Source organism: Mytilus californianus, unplaced genomic scaffold (assembly GCF_021869535.1).
Source record: "Mytilus californianus isolate M0D057914Y unplaced genomic scaffold, xbMytCali1.0.p SCAF_8, whole genome shotgun sequence".
Classification (NCBI taxonomy): domain Eukaryota; kingdom Metazoa; phylum Mollusca; class Bivalvia; order Mytilida; family Mytilidae; genus Mytilus; species Mytilus californianus.
The window spans coordinates 110167001-110183391 of NW_026262734.1; the positions used below are offsets into that span (position 1 = coordinate 110167001).

At 34.3% G+C, this 16391-nt stretch overlaps 1 protein-coding gene across 1 annotated transcript; it reads right to left on the minus strand.

The window, feature by feature from the left end:
• Positions 1 to 7628: 7628 nt before the first annotated feature.
• LOC127710817 (uncharacterized) lies at positions 7629 to 13763 on the minus strand. Its single transcript, XM_052216779.1, has 5 exons — positions 13495 to 13763; positions 11389 to 11850; positions 10356 to 10475; positions 9219 to 9255; positions 7629 to 7969 (listed from the first exon to the last, which is right to left on the minus strand). Exons 1-5 carry the CDS (start codon positions 13523 to 13525, stop codon positions 7696 to 7698), a joined length of 924 nt encoding a protein of 307 aa, XP_052072739.1. The 5' UTR covers positions 13526 to 13763; the 3' UTR covers positions 7629 to 7695.
• Positions 13764 to 16391: the final 2628 nt, after the last annotated feature.

The window sequence follows — 16391 nt, forward strand, 5'->3', positions numbered from 1 at the left end:
AAAAAAAAGATAAAACATTTTCGCTTCATAAAATCTAGTTCAGAACGCCACACAATCATTATAATATTCTTTATATATTACTATATAGTATATACCTTTTTTATGAGCCCCAGATACAATGTTTAAATGTGTTAAATTAACAGTGAGTTTACATCCAGTCGAACTGGTGTAGGGGTATGAATCGTTGGGTTATAAGCTAAAGGTCTTGAGTACGAATCGCAGCATAGTCATTGTTTTTTTTCTACATAGATTTTGATAGTTACTAGTAGTCTTTCCCGTATAAATAATTATAAGTTTTATTGTGGATTTGTCAATCCCGCCAAAATGCTGCAGAACAAAGAAAAGCATGCAGAACAAAGAAACTCAAACTAGGGTGATCTGTTAGGGGCGATCCGGCTCCGATCACCCCTGGTTGAACAAAGGAGCTGGGAAGCATATCTTATTATATTATTTGAATATATGACAAGTTATTTTTTTTATTTTCAATATCATACAATGCTATTACAAAATCAAACCGTTAGTTTACTCGTTTGAATTATTTTAGATTTGCCTTTTCCGGGCCTTTAATAGCTGACTATGCGTTATACATGTTGCTCATTGTTGAAGGCCCTAAGGTGACCTATAGTTCTAAACTCTGGTGGATAGTTGTCTCATTGACAATTATATCACAGCTTCTTTTTTATGTGTAGCTTATACTGAGATTTCTGCCTTCAAGGACGATATACTTAACAATTTTTTAAACGTGGTTGAATAAGTATGAACACGTATGAATTTTGTGTCTCTTTAAACTATCTGGAAAATTCAAACAATCATATTCATTGTATATCAAAACAAAAAGGGATTAACAATCCGGAAGCTATGGATATAAGAAGATGTTGTATGAGTGCAATGAGTGCAATGAGACAACTCTCCATCCAAGTTTGTTAAAAGTAAACGATTATAGGTCAAAGTACGGCATTCAACACGGAGCCTTGGATCACACCGAAAACAGGAAACAAACAGTCTTATTTATATAAAAAAACGACAAACGAGAAACACTTATGAACCACACCAACAAACGACAACCACTAAACAACAGGTTCCCGACTAAAGACAGGTGCAAACAAATGGAGCGGGTTTAAACGTTTTGAAAGGCACAACCTTCACCCTAACCTGAAAAAGTAGTATATCATTACAACTTAGGAAGACGCACTATAAAATATACACAGAAGAAACAACTGTGTGTTTCCAATTGAAAAAAAATCAAATTTATCATATCCCCTACACTCTATTTATGTTTACCTTAAAATTAATGCGTGCAAATGTAAATAAAAAAAACTGTGCGCAAATACAGGTATTTTTACATGCAACTGTGATTGCAATTTTCGAGAATGTAACATCTAGAAAAATATTGTATTGCTTTAGAGGAGAATACAGAAATTCACATGTTAAATTATCCATCTATTTTTGAATGGAAATCTGCATTATTTCATTGCAGGCAATATAATCATTTAAGATATTTGAGTTCATAGATCAGTTATTCCTATATAATTTTTTATAGTGATCACTCACCCTCAGAGTTTGAAATCCGAAATAACAAAGAGAATATCATAGCTAGCAGCATTGTTCTATTTCTTCAAGACATCGTAACAAGCAGAAAAACTGAAATTAAGTCTGTAGTATTTTAGTTCATTGAAATGGTTTTTTTTCCCCTGCATATTAATGATAAACTGTGGCTTTTCATTAGAATAATTATACTTTTTTAATTCGGACATTTATATATCCGAGTGTAATGGAGGTTTTTTGTGCATACCGAATTTGACTTATTACCAGGTTTGTATTAACATCATGAGTAACACGACGGGTGCCACATGTGGAGCAGGATCTGTCTACCCTTCATGAGCACCTGAGATCACCCCGAGTTTTTGTTGGGGTTCGTGTTGCTCAGTCTTTAGTTTTGTATGTTGTGTTTTGTGTTCTATTGTTTGTCTGTTTGTCTTTTTCTTTTTGAGTCATGGTGTTGTCAGTTTATTTTCGACTTATGCGTTTGAATGTCACTCTGTTATCTTTCGCCTCTCTTGCAGTATCCTTTTAGTACATATATCATTGTGTATATTATTGAAGTTTTCATCAGATGTTTCTAACTTGTTTTTTAAGGTCTATTTTAATAATGTTTCCAAGACATTTATCTTTTCTTTTCAACCGGTTATGATTTAACTTGTTAATGGCTCAGGTCAATCTTATTTACAAACACTTGTTCTAGTTACTTCTTGGCTCTGGGTGTGACTTAAAATAGACACAAAATCATTGCTAATGTTTTACCTTACGACAAACAATCATTTTCATTCATTTTAAGTTGAAATATTGGTAACTTATGCAAAAAACGAGGCTACAATTTTATCCGGCTAAGTTACTTAAGTTAATCAATGATTTCGTTGGTTCATTCATCTTAGGGTTGGTGTTTAGAAATGCATTAAATATCTGTCATAGAACGAGTTTGATTTTATAGCTGTATACTCGTGATATTGATAAACTAATCGAAGAATAGAGAATGGAAACGGGGAATATGTAAAAGAGACAACAACCCGACCAAAGAGCAGAAAACAGCCTAAGGCCACAACGGGTCTTCAACGCAGCGAGAAAATCTAGCACCCATAGGAGGGTTCAGCTGGCCCCCATACAATAATGTATAGTAGTGCAGCGAACTGAACGCCACATTAAACATAGTACACAATTTATTTATTCGACAATTTATTAAGAGTACGGAAACTATTTCTTTGACCCCTGGACCTAGTCCTTTGCCTAGCTACGTGTAATGAATTTAATGAATTGCAACCAAATTAATGAGTTATGAAATTACAAAAAAGGATACAAATCGTGACTTTCAACTGTCTAGTGCAATAGTTTGCAAACATTTACTTACAAACAAATTAAATTTCTTCCACATTTACATTATACTCGTGACGTTGACTTCCGCTTTTTAACAAACTTTAAAACTCCAAGACAACCTTAATATTATGAAAAATCTATTTTTTAAGGTTTAAAGTCTATTCGCTTTTTAGTTCAATAATAACTTTAAAAAAGAAAAGAATAAGGTTAGCATTGGTATTTTACGACACTACGTCATCAACTATATATATATAAATATCTTTAAATTTCATGATAACGAAGGATTTTTAACAAAGGAATTTTAAATATCTACAATTATACAAAAATAGATCTTAAAGTCTTGTCGTCTATTTAAAGATTTGATCTGGTATGGAAGTTTAGTAGCATGTTTGCATAAATAACCAAGGCGACAGAAAAGGGCGGAGTATTTACCATAATGTTTGATACAAAAACTTGATTCGTTTTTTAAGGTTGGGTCAAATAAGAAATGTGCGTATTTGAGACTTGTAATACAGAAATCAGAAAAAAAAACCAAATGTCTTAGAGTTGATTTTCTTCAACATGTTCAACCTGGCAACTCTTATGACAATTACGTGACTGTGAAATAAAATGCAGCCTTAAAAGCAGACAGAAAATACCTAATAACAAAAATGTCAACAGATTGTATTATTATTGGATGAAACTACTTCTAAATTAGCTTTGGCAAGAAATGTTAAAAAAAATACCACTGATAAAAAGATGATGTGTTTCGTTGTGGATTTGATGTTTTGTAGGGGAATACAGGGTAATGAAAAATAAAACGAATTTATGCTAACAATATGAAAAAGTATACAATTAAGTAAACAACAAATCAACCTCAACAAGAATGCACGGTGATATACATTATAATTTTCGAAATAAAGGGAAATAACTCGCCGTTGACAAAACTGCGGAACGAGTTTAGAATGGGATACAGAAAATAGATACAAGGACCTCTATCAGGGGTGAATCCAGGATGTTTTAAAGGCAAACGGGAGGGGGGAGGGGGCGCGTATGCCCCCCCCCCAACCCCTTTACTCCTTGAATCCGCCAATGTCTATTCCTATCTAAAAACAATCTCAAATAAATCAATCTTACAAAATTCTCAAATTTACTCTATGAAAAATACAAACCATATACCACATCATAAGACAACCTGTTCCTTAGGATCAGAATAGTTTTGTTTATATAAGTTCTTAAAAATAGTGTCGATTTACATGTGTATTGTGTTAATATGTGTTTTGCATTATTGTTATTTCCTCTAGATCTCACGTAGTTTCAATGATTATCTCTTCAACCTAGTTATTATGCTTTTTCTTCGTTTATATAAGTGTAAAAAAAGGAAATGTGGTATGATTGCCAATGAGACAACTATCCACCAAAGTTCAAATGAAGTGGATGTAAGCAATTATAGGCAACCGTACGGCCTTCAACAATGAGCTAAACCCATACCATAAAGTCGGCTATAAAATTAAGACATGGTCTGATAAACTGTTCAATGACATGCTGTCTGCCATGATATTTATTTTGGTCCATAAAGGTCGTTTTTTTCTCTTTTAAATTCTTTCTCATTCTGTCATACTTGGGTCTTTTGTACAAATGTAGATCACTATACAGTATCAATTTTGTTCATTTTATGGGGCGTATATATTGTAACCTGTATTTGTTTACGTCTTTGTCATTTTGGTCTTTATAGATAGTTTGTCTTATTGAATATCGTACCACTGTTTTCGCCTTATTTACTTATAAATGGAAACCTATTTTGGATAAGGCTATAATTATGCTCACCTATAAATGTCTTTTTGTTTTTAATGGGGTTTTTTGGGGGTTTTTTTTTGTTTTTTTTTTTCTTTTGGGTTGCTGTCTTACTAATGTATACCCTACATATCATGGTCTTTTGAAATTTAACAAACATGGATTTGCTTCAAAAACATGCTTGCGAGATCACATATCTATTGTGAGAAAGGAACATTTTTACAAGCCAAAAGATTTTAACCTCACTTCTTTAGAAATTATATGCGCAATTTTTCCGTACGCTCACGAAATTTCTCAAAACTAGATCTTATTCCGTAAAATTTGGTGGATGTTTCAGATAAAAACAAATATAAGTTCAACGTTAACGAATCACTTTCCAAGATGTTCTGGATCTATTTTATAGATTTTCAAACGAATCACCATTAAATGTGATTTTCAAAGGGGTTTATTTATTCATACACCTTTTTTGTTGTTGATTTGGGTCAGGTTGCTAATATTTTATAAATATTCAGGACGAATATAGTCTTTACAATAAATCCAATCAGTACTTTCTGTAAAATGGGTCGACAAGATGAGGGCCAGTAATTTAGATAGCAACTGGAAAATGATGGTATGACGAAAAGGGACATACATTTTGTCAATGTCCCTACACGAAGCATCTGATATAACATATATATATGCGTATTCATACATCCCGCACAGCAAAACGGACGACGCCCTCCTCTTCCAGCATAAGTTGTACTGCTTGATGGGAGAAGAAAAAAGTATGTCACTCTTAATTATATATCAAACATATGTAACTGTATATAGCGGTTCTCCTGGGGAAAGTCACGACATCTAACAGCCTTAATTTTAAACCTTATGGTAAATATTCTTGAAAAATAATTTTTTCAATTCAAAATTTCAAACTCTTTCTGCATAGTTGTAACACATGTAGACTGTGTAAATTAGACGGGTGCTTTACTTTCAAAGAACATTTTTTATAGCCCTCTTCTCAGGAGATGATGCTAGATCCGTTCAATTTCCGAAGTGATTCCTTTCCTGTATCGAATTGTCGTTAGACATTTTTGGATGAACCCTCTTTCCTTTTTGAAAACTTTGTTTAAAATCAATGAATTAATCGTACCAAAAATTAACATGTAGTTATTATAGACCGGTTTATCATAGTTAGAGCAAATTTTTGAAGAAAAAAAAAGTTTTAAAAGAAGGGCGATTAAAAATCAAAAATGAACTTAACTACTCCAGAACTGGTTCTTCCTGTCTCATTTATCACACACACACTCGACCATTTTTCTTGTATATCTGAAGCTTCTAGACGCTTCTTAACTTGTAGTCTTTCCATTACACCACTATGAGACAAACTGACATATCCATTTTTGGACGGAGATGTTCCTTTGGCACCATCTTACGTTGTTAATATATCACAACTCGCTCGCTATGCCCGTGTCTGTGGCGACGTTTTGGATTTCAATGAACGTAATCTTTGTATTACTGGTAAATTAGTAAGTCAGGGATATTGTTACAACAAATTTCTTAACACTTTACTAAATTCTTCGATAGATTTAAAGATTTGTTTCGAAAACTTGATTGTACATTACTGTCCTTAAATACAATCCGGGTAAACTTATCGACCCTTTAAATAAAGTTATTCTATTATGTGCCTGTCCCAAGTCAGGATCCAGTGGTTGTCGTTTGTTGCTGTATATCATATTTGTTTTTCATTATTTTGTACATAAATCCAGATGTTAATTTTCTCGTTTGAATTGTTTTACATTTAATTTAGTCATTTCTGGGCCTTTTATAGCTGACTATGTGGTATGGGTTATACATTGTAATCATGGTTGAAGGCCGTACGGTGACCTATAGTTGTTAATTTCTGTGTCAATTGGTCTCTTGTTGAATATTGTCTCATTGGCAAGCATACCACATCTTTCATATCTACTAACGCAGCTTGATAATTAAGTTTTTTTTAAGAATAAAATACTAGTAGCTTTATCATAGTAAATAGTTTTATGGCTGAAATATATATGTGGAAGGAAAAACAGTATATTTCCCAAATGCACCTAGTATGTTTAGTATATATAAAAAAGAAGATGTGATATGATTGCCAATGAGACAACTCTTCACAAGAGACCAAATAACACAGAAATTAACAGCTGTGTTTTTTATACGTTTTTGTCTTTTTTTTTTTTCTCATAATGACTGTCCATAAATTTCTAGTCCGTAACAAAGTAAGGAATAAACAACGTTATCTTCGTTTATTATACCTCAGTTATCATTTTCTATATAGAATAAGTACGCCATATTTTCACTATTTTTCTAATTGCAAGTGTTGAACTATTAGACCGGTAAAGAGTTTCCAACTATTTGCCCTCGATGAAACTATTTGACCGAAAGCGTCCTTATATTTCGCGGAATTTCAAATGCAGCTACGGGATTGGAGGATGTTGAAAATACCGCGAGAGTAACGACGTCGCGTTTTACCTATTGTATCTAGTCAGAGATGACGTCGGTGCAGGACGTAGCCATAGCATTTCAGAATATTTATTAAGTACAGTTTAGTTGGGTTTCTGCTTTTTATATTACGATAGTTGATTTATCCCCGACAATTTTTGTCTGTTGTCTCTTTCGGTATAATAAAACACTTGCTGACTGGATATTCGTGGAATGGTAAGTTTATTGTCCCCTCGGATACAACTACTGCCCTCGGCTACGTCTCATGGGACAATAAGCTTACTATTCCACTCATACCCAGTCAATAAGTTTACAATATAAGATGAGTTTAGTAAAGGGTAAGAAAAATCCATTTTTTTTGCAGGTATATATGTATATATAAACAGCATTAAAAGTACATATGCTGAGTGATCATTACTGACACAAAGTTAATTGAATAAGATAACTTGCATAACTAAAAGCACACAGAATGCATTAAACATATAAAAGAATGAAAAAAAAAACGAAGTAAATTTAATGAATAGTATTGAAAATTAAAATCGCATTGACATGTATATTTTGAACCCACGTGTTTAAACCAAAATATTTACATCGATACGTTCAAATTGCTGCCTGTTTTATGTCGGTCACATTTGTTTTCGTACAATCATATGCATGAAGTTCTCTCAATGAGTCCCGGATGTCCTCATAGCACTGTGGGTTGAGATATATGGGATCATTGTTGACGACAACGTTCATTTCTATATACTCCTGTACATTGTCTAGTGAATAATCCCTCCATGTTACAGAATGGTAAGATACATCATCTATCTCCGCATACTGCGATTGATTAAGAGTTTCCGAAGCGTCATCTTCTTCAGGATATTCAATTTGTCTAAAATTGGAATTTATATTTTTACGGTATTGGTGGAAATATGTAAAATACTAATTATCTATGAAGTGTGTATATCTTAAAGGTAAAAGACCGGTATTAGAACAGCAGGAGATACTTTGAAAAGGGTTTGGGAAAGGGGATCAAGATTTGTTTCAAGAATGAATCCCTTCCCCCTAAAACCTTTAACAATAGGTCATTACAAGATCGTAAAAAAGACCCTTTAAACTAGAATTAATTCTTTAAAATATTTGTAGGTGCAAGATAAGTTACTAGTATTTAGTCGTAATATATATATAAAACAAACTCAAATCATATGCGAACAGGTGAACACTACACTACGAAATGAATTACGCATTATGATCTTTTTGTACTTGGCTTTAATGTCCTCCCATTTGCCAATATCGCACATCCCAGTCACTCCGTAATTCTTGTATCGCGGTCCAGCTACGTCAAAATGTTTGAGGATAATTTATCAGCAACGTTACAATGTGTGATGATACGTTTTCAAGCTTAGTATCACCAGTCATGAAGCTTTTTAAGGGAGATGAAACAACAAATAATAGCACAATACACAGATTATTGATCAAATGATGCACAGCCACTGGTGTTATAACAAAGTTTTGTCTGGTATAAAAATAACAGTTAAAACTAAACCAAGTTGAGATAGATAGAAAATTCACTACAAAACAATTTAACTGATCATCTAAAGTAATTTTCGGATTAGATGGTAACAGTCATATTTTCTGCTGCATGCAAAGTCTTTAACACTTTAGAATAAATCGAAAGATGATTCTTATTTTTTTCATTGCCTTAAAAGTCATGCATAACCACAAGACAAAATAACATACAAAATGTATTCATTTGAACTTCTATTCGTTCTACATAAGGAAGATAAGCGTAAAAGAGAGGCGAAAGATACCAGAGCGACATTCAAACTCATAAGTCGAAAATAAACTGACAACGCCATGGCTAAACAAGAAAATTACCAACAGAAAAACAATAGTACACAAAACACAACATATTCATAGAAAACTAAAGACTAAGAAACACCAAAAACTGGGGGTAATCTCATGTGCTCCGGCAAGGTTAGCAGATCCAGCTCCATATGTGGCACCCGTTGTGTTGCCAGTGTAGTAAGCCTTTTCAAATAAAAATTCACACCGACCATTTGCGATTTAAATGGCAGCAACAATTTGTATATCCTCATGCTACCTGATTAATCAGTAAAATTAAAAATTAAATTAGTCACCTGTTAGCTAAGGTTCTGTTGCTAGGTGTAAGGTCAACTGAAATTAAACAGTATATTTATTATCTTTATATATGGTTTGGTTCCTTGACTACATCGACTAGAGACATACGAAAACTAAGCTGTTGGAAGGAATTAGTTTCATGTTTGTTTTTAAATATTCAAATAAGCTTAGTCTTAGATGCACGACTTTTTATTAGTTTTCATTGGCTTCAAACTAGTTGTCAGTAACTGCGAGTGCTCTCAGATCTGTACTTAGTGTCTTTTTTGTTGTGGGGATGTATAAATACCCTGCAACTTCCGATCTGTGTTTTTGTTATAGGTCTTTCTGCTTTGTATCGATCTGATGAGTTCAGCCCTTTTCAACTATTTTTTATAGTTGGTTCCTTTGTTGTATTGTTACACCACTATCCCAGGTTAGGGGGACAAGCTATTTTAACCCCGCCACCTAATGTATGTTTCTGTCCCAAGTCATGAGCCTGTAATTTAGTGGCTGTTGTTTGTTGCTGTAAATCAGAATTGTTTTTCGTTTATTGTTTTGTTCTTAAATTAGGCCGTTAGTTTTCTCATTAGAATTGTTTTACATTTGTCATTTCGGGGTCTTTTATATCTGACTATGCCTTATGGGTTTGTCTCATTGTCGAAGGTGCATAAGAAAACTGTCATGTGATGTTACTTTTCAATCTCCGCCTTGATACGACCGTTATCTCTGTACTCTTACGTGTAATATTTTAAGTTCTTGCGATTTTGTTTTTATTTTTGATGTTACATCCAGCAAGAAATAGAAATTATATTAATTATATGAAGGTCTGGATGGGGTTTACAGAACAGAGATTCAAAATATAGGGAAAAAATAGAGAATATAGAAAAATAAAAAAAAAGACATTAGAGAATACTTGGCTGCTAGAAAATAAAGGACAGAGAATAAAAAAACCAATTGAGAAATGAAGGAACCCCCCTTTCCAGACCCTCGTATATTTCACTCTCTGAGGACGTGAAGTTAAGTCCCTTGAACTTGCACTTAAAGAAAGAAAAAAAAACAAGGTGGCCAAAATATTAATATTGCCGAAGTGCCCTTTCGTTGGCATTGATAAATATATAAAAGAAAGTTGATTGTTGATTAGCGAAAATAAAACCTACCTGACAATTTCCGTTTACCATATTTCCTGACTATTGCAACGACAATAATAATGGTAGTTAAAACACCAGCACACATAACTGCCAAATAAATAAATATTGATTTGTTCATGGATACACCAGCTGAAAAAAAGACGGAAACAAAAAATTCGGAACTTTTAATAAACAAAATTAATTGACTACTTTTCTTTTGTTTCTTCGTTGTAGAAAACCTAATTTCGAAATGACGGGGTCCGTTGAAAGACCAAATTTCTGTCCCTATCCAATAAACTCTCATTTTATAGTGTCAGCCGAAATTTCCTCTACCTTATCCCGGCTTTAATTACAAGACCTACCTTTTGTATTTATTGTTAATTTGTTCTCGTCCTGAACATGCATGAAATATTTGCAACTGGACGTAAAGCAATCAATAATCAATCAATCAATCAATCAATCAATCAATCAAAATGACGCAACACATATTTATAGAATGATTTCCCTCATAACAATACAATAAAAAAGCATGTTAAAATTGAATGCTTATCATAAGTTAGTGTATAATCGGTTGTCTTTAAGAGTGGAGTGTTAGCAAGTAAAATTATGTTCTTTTTCTGAAAATTTACTGTTTATAAAATGTTAAATATATTCCAATCACCATGGTTTTTTTTTACCCCCTGGTAAAGATTCAATTTACCTAAGCCGTATAACAATTAGAAAAAGTCATTAATTATTGTTCACTCTCAGGAACCTAAAGTTAGCTCAAAGTTACTGAATGTAAGCTCAAAGTACCCAGAAATCACACCTATCCACACTCTTTTTCCAAAAGACTACATGAAGTCAATATTTCCAAATTAAATTTTCAATATGATACAATGTATATGATGTATATGTGTATCTGAGTTTTTTATGACTGTAGTTGCACACTCTAATTTTTTGATATGTGGAATTTTGTACAAGTCTTAATTTGATTTTAAAGCTATACAGCATTTTTCAAGAGTCTTGCCAAACGATTTGAAAATGTCATAAGATTTTATTATTATTACATAATTTTATATACCTTGTTCATTATCAAGTTCGTTCAAATCTGAAGAAACTGTTATATCATCACGTATCGATTCTAATTCAGTTGGATTTACGTATTTTATATTACTTATTAAATTTTCTTTATCATTTATAGATATGGTTAACATGTTTGCTTCAAATAATGGTTCTCTGCTTCCTATGAAGTTTTTTAAATGACAGCTGATAGTATCCATATGCGAAACTACGGCTCGGCTGAATGACAGCTTACTCTGGTGGACATTCCTGGTTATTGGTGTTTTGTGGTAGTTCACAGGAACATTTACTTTGATGTTTTGTATAAATATGTCGCTATGGTTACTAGAATTGCTTTCATTTACGTTCTCGTCGTTAATATACCATATAACATACATCAATGGTGGTTCCGAAATATAAGTGACAGACAGTGTAACATTTGATGAATCTGCAATCACGTCTTGTTTGATTATTACAGGTGCTCCTGCAAGTAAAGAACCAAATAAAACCACATGGACTGCATATACTATAGACTGTAGTTTTCATTATAGTTTAGAAGTAACTTTTATCTGTATTAAAAAAAAATATCATCAGTGCATTAATAAACCGATATGTATAAGGCCATTATTTCAACATATTGTATTAAAACAGAGTACACATTAAAATATTTTCAACATGTTACTGTTTATTACATGCCGGTTGCATGATCTGCGTATCATTCCGGTGCCCCTTAGACCACCTCTCAGTCTTTAGTTGTCAGCGTAGTGTTTTGCCTTCCGAAGCCCCCGAGACCACCCCTTAGTCTTAAGTTGCCATTGGTGTGTTTTGCATTCCGGAGTCCCTGAGACCACCCCTCAGTCTTTAGTTGCCAGTGGTGTGTTTTGCCTTCCGGAGTCCCTGAGACCACCCCTCAGTCTTTAGTTGTCAGTGGTGTGTTTTGCATTCCGGAGTCCCTGAGACCATCCCTAAGTCTTTAGTTGCCGGTGGTGGGTTTTGCCTTCCGGAGTCCCTGAGACCACCCCTCAGTCTTTAGTTGTCAGTGGTGTGTTTTGCTTTCCGGAGTCCCTGAGACCACCACTAAGTCTTTAGTTGCCAGTGGGTTGTTTTGCATTCCGGAGTCCCTGTGACCAACCCTCAGTCTTAAGTTGCCAGTGGTGTGTTTTGCCTTCCGGAGTCCCTGAGACCACCCCTCAGTCTTTAGTTGCCAGTGGTCTGTTTTGTCTTCCGGAGCCCCTGAGACCCCCCTCCCCAGTTTTAAGTTGACAATTGTGTGTTTTGCCTTCCGGAGTCCCTGAGACCACCCTCAATCTTTAGTTGTCAGTGGTGTGTTTTGCCTTCCGGAGTCCCTGAGACCACCCCTCAGTCTTTAGTTGAGTGTTTTGCCTTCCGGAGCCCCTGAGACCACCCCTCAGTCTTTAGTTGCCAGTGGTGTGTTTTGCGTTCCGAATCCCATGAGACCACCCTCAGTCTTTAGTTGCCAGTGATGTGATTTGCCTTCCGGAGTCCCAGAGACCACCCCTTAGTCTATAGTTGCCAGTGGTGTGTTTTGCCTTCCGGAGTCCCTATGACCCCCTCAGTCTTTACTTGCCAGTGGTGTGTTTTGCCTTCCGGGACCCCTGAGACCCCCCCCCCCCCCCCCCCCCCCCCCTCAGTCCTTAGTTGCCAGTTGTGTGTTTGACTTCCGGAGTCCCTGAGACCACCCCTCAGTCTTAAGTTGTCAGTGTAGTGTTTTGCGTTCTGAAGCCCCTGAGACCACCCTCAGTCTTTTTGTTTTTTGCAATGGCGCTGTCAGTTTGTCTTTGACTTATGATTTTGAATTATCCTTTGAATCTTCCGCATCTCTTTTACGATTTGTCGATTTATGACTATTGAACAGCGGTATACTACTCAGTGTTGCCTTTATTTACGTTTCTATTTTCCGAATTCTAAAATTTAATTCCGACATATTATAAGTTAAAACAGGATTTATCCCAGGATCTGTAATGATGGGCGGAACCAACTTATCATAACGTTAGATGACTTCAGTTTTCCAACAGGGGCATTTCTTTCAAAACTACATTTAACAAGCACGTGCGAATGGAATTTTTAATCTCGGTTGTACGTAAGAAGCTAGTGTATCTTATCTTACCTTGAACTATGACGTAAGCGGTTGACGTCATATTTCTACCGTTGCATGTTACCGTGCAAGTATAATAACCAACATCTTGATAACTACAGTACGTTATAGAAAGAACTGAAAGGTTTTTATAATCTTCTCCATTCAGTCTACGAATGCGCACACCATTTAAGTAATGGTTCCAAAGGAATGTTGGAAAAGAGCTTTCGACATTTTTGATTTTACACCTTAATTTGACTGTCTGTGTGGTATTACATACAACATGTTTTGGTTGCACATCAACTAGGTTTTCTGAAATGGATATAAAATTTACATTCACATATATATATATATATATAATTCGTCTAAACAACAGCCCAACAATGTTAGATCTGTAAATTTGCGGAAGCAAATTTTTTGTTCTTCCCTGGCCGGGATTCGAACTCATGCTACTGAGATATCGTGGCACCAAATCGCCTTGCACTATGCCCGACATATATATATATATATTCTAGCCATAAGTTCCTGTTCCTGTCCAAATATGAAAATAAGGAGATGTGGAGTGATTGCCAATGAAGCAACTACCTAACAGAGACTTAAGGATGAGGATATACAATATAAAAATAAGGCTAGGAATGATTGCTAATGAGACAAAAATGCCGGTATCTAACAAAGACCAAAGGATGAGGATGTACAATATAAAGATAGGGAGACGAGGAATGATTGCCAATGATAATACAGATGACATAAGGCATAAACGTGCCAATTGGTTTCTGGTAAGTTTAAAAGGTGCAACAGACATAAAGTAAAAACAATTTCAATTGGAAGAAAAAAACACTGACACACAGTCATTTACAAAGGCTGGGTAAATAAGACTAAAAGTATCGAAGAAACTCTATATCAGATCATGGTGTATTGAAGCAGTATTCAAATAGGACGCTACACGTGGTCAAAATCGTGTAATTGTTTGCAAGCATTACGGATGGATCGAGACAGATGAAACGTATGCATGGTTCATTTATAATAATCTATTATAAACATTAAAAAAAATGTTTTGACCATTGACAATGCTAACAAAATCTATTTGTTTTCATTTTCTTAATCATGACATGTAATGTGTAATTATGCTTATTTATTACCTTGAACAAATCTAATGCATATGTCTATACTGCCCTCTGAATTTCTAATTACAGCTCGATATAAGCCAAATTGGTCACGTGCTGTTAAAAACACAGACGATGTTAAACGATGGATTGAGGTTGTGTTTGACCAGGTCGAAATTTTCCAGTTCCCAAGTGTTCCACCATTTCCGGTACCCCATGATACAGTTGGAGCGGGATAGCTGTTCACATCTAGCGAAATATTGGTTACATTTCCAACAACTGAGTGTAGTGTAATATTTCTGTCATTTTTATAAAATATTGGCTTAACTGAAATATAAACAATTAGACCATTGAAACTTAAGGTTTTGATAATTTTACACATGCATACATGTAAAGTAGGTGATCATAATTTTGAATTGACTCCTCTTCATGAACTATTTTAAAACAACTTCGTGGGAAAATCGGTTTCCTTTTTTAAAGTATGTCATCAAAATTGTTTAGGACGTAGTTTTTAGGTCAAATTCTGTTCATTCATGATTTCCATGAAAACATGTTGCTAAAACATTTCATTTTAATATACTTTTCACTGTTACGGAAGTAGTTGGTATGTTTGTCATTATATATAAAAAGTTGGGTTTTTTTTCGGGCAACCAATGGAAACATTAACAGGAAGCCTTCCAGTGTAACCTATTTCTTCTATCAAGTAATTTTAACTGTAGTCTTATTCAATTTGCTAGTACCTATCTCCGCCCTTCAATGTCAACAGTAATGCAGTATTTGTATTGACTTTTACTTTGATAACTTTTTCAGAAGTTAATATTTAAAATTACTTGCATATTAATCTAATGTTGAAGTCGTACCAAACTGGAATGCCCTTATCGTCAGTAGAGCACCGATAAGTCCTCACCTCATCTTTTCTAAAGTCGTTTATTAAGAGGTTTCTATCATTATCGAGAGACATTTTCTGAGAAATATTCAATTCCTGATTGATTCCATCGTTAAGAGTATAGATATCGTTAGTTTGTGCATCCGACCAAGTGTACACCGGTTTAGTTGGACACTTAAGGACTGCCGTAGCACCTTCCGTAACGTTTAGGTATATATTCTCCATACCCTCAATTTTACGTACTGAAACAAAATATATGGTTATTTATTTTATATATAAGTTCTTGTACTTTCTTTCATCAAAATTATATTCAACAGTTTTAAATCAAAGTGCAATGTATCGAAAATCTAGAATTTGAATTCCTTTTGTGGCTCAGTCGTGAATTGGGAAGGCACAGAACCAACTGCAGCAGGAACGTATTACCTTTCTGAAGCATCTCATTCTTCTGATTTTTGGTTGGTTTCATGCTTCTCAATATTTAGTTATCTGTGTAGTGTTTTGTGATTGTTGTCTGTTCGAATTTTTTTTTCTTTTGTCCTTGTTGTTTGTTTTTCTTCCAAGTATGCTTTTTTATTTCGCCATTGGTATCGTATCCCCAGTTTAAATACAATTTAGAAGACAGATATGTATAAATACATAAGGAGGTACATAATCAACAAATTTGTTTATTTATTTTTTCCGCTATTTTCACATTTGATTTTTATATCATGTTCAAATTGATGTCTATTGTAGATATGTATCTTTTCATTTTAGCCCAAAGGTCAAATATATGAATACAAATCTGTCACTTGTTGTTTCCTCAATAAGTTTAAATACGTTACCTATCACCAATAAAACAATAACTAGTGAAGTCTTCATTTCCGCTTCCGCCTATATGTGATTTCCTGGATAATTGAAATGTTGATATTATTGTAAAAGTGAAGGATGCGTCCTAGGTTTAA

What these genes read in the sequence shown, in the direction of transcription:
- LOC127710817 (XM_052216779.1), bottom strand. Translation starts at nt 13,525, where the DNA reads ATGACGTCAACCGCTTACGTCATAGTTCAAG. An exon ending in TGGTAAACGGAAATTGTCAG is followed by an intron (nt 9,256 to 10,355) that starts GTAGGTTTTATT and finishes GTTTAATTTCAG; the next exon opens with TTGACCTTACACCTAGCAAC. An exon ending in AACAGAACCTTAGCTAACAG is followed by an intron (nt 7,970 to 9,218) that starts GTGACTAATTTA and finishes TTCCAATTTTAG; the next exon opens with ACAAATTGAATATCCTGAAG.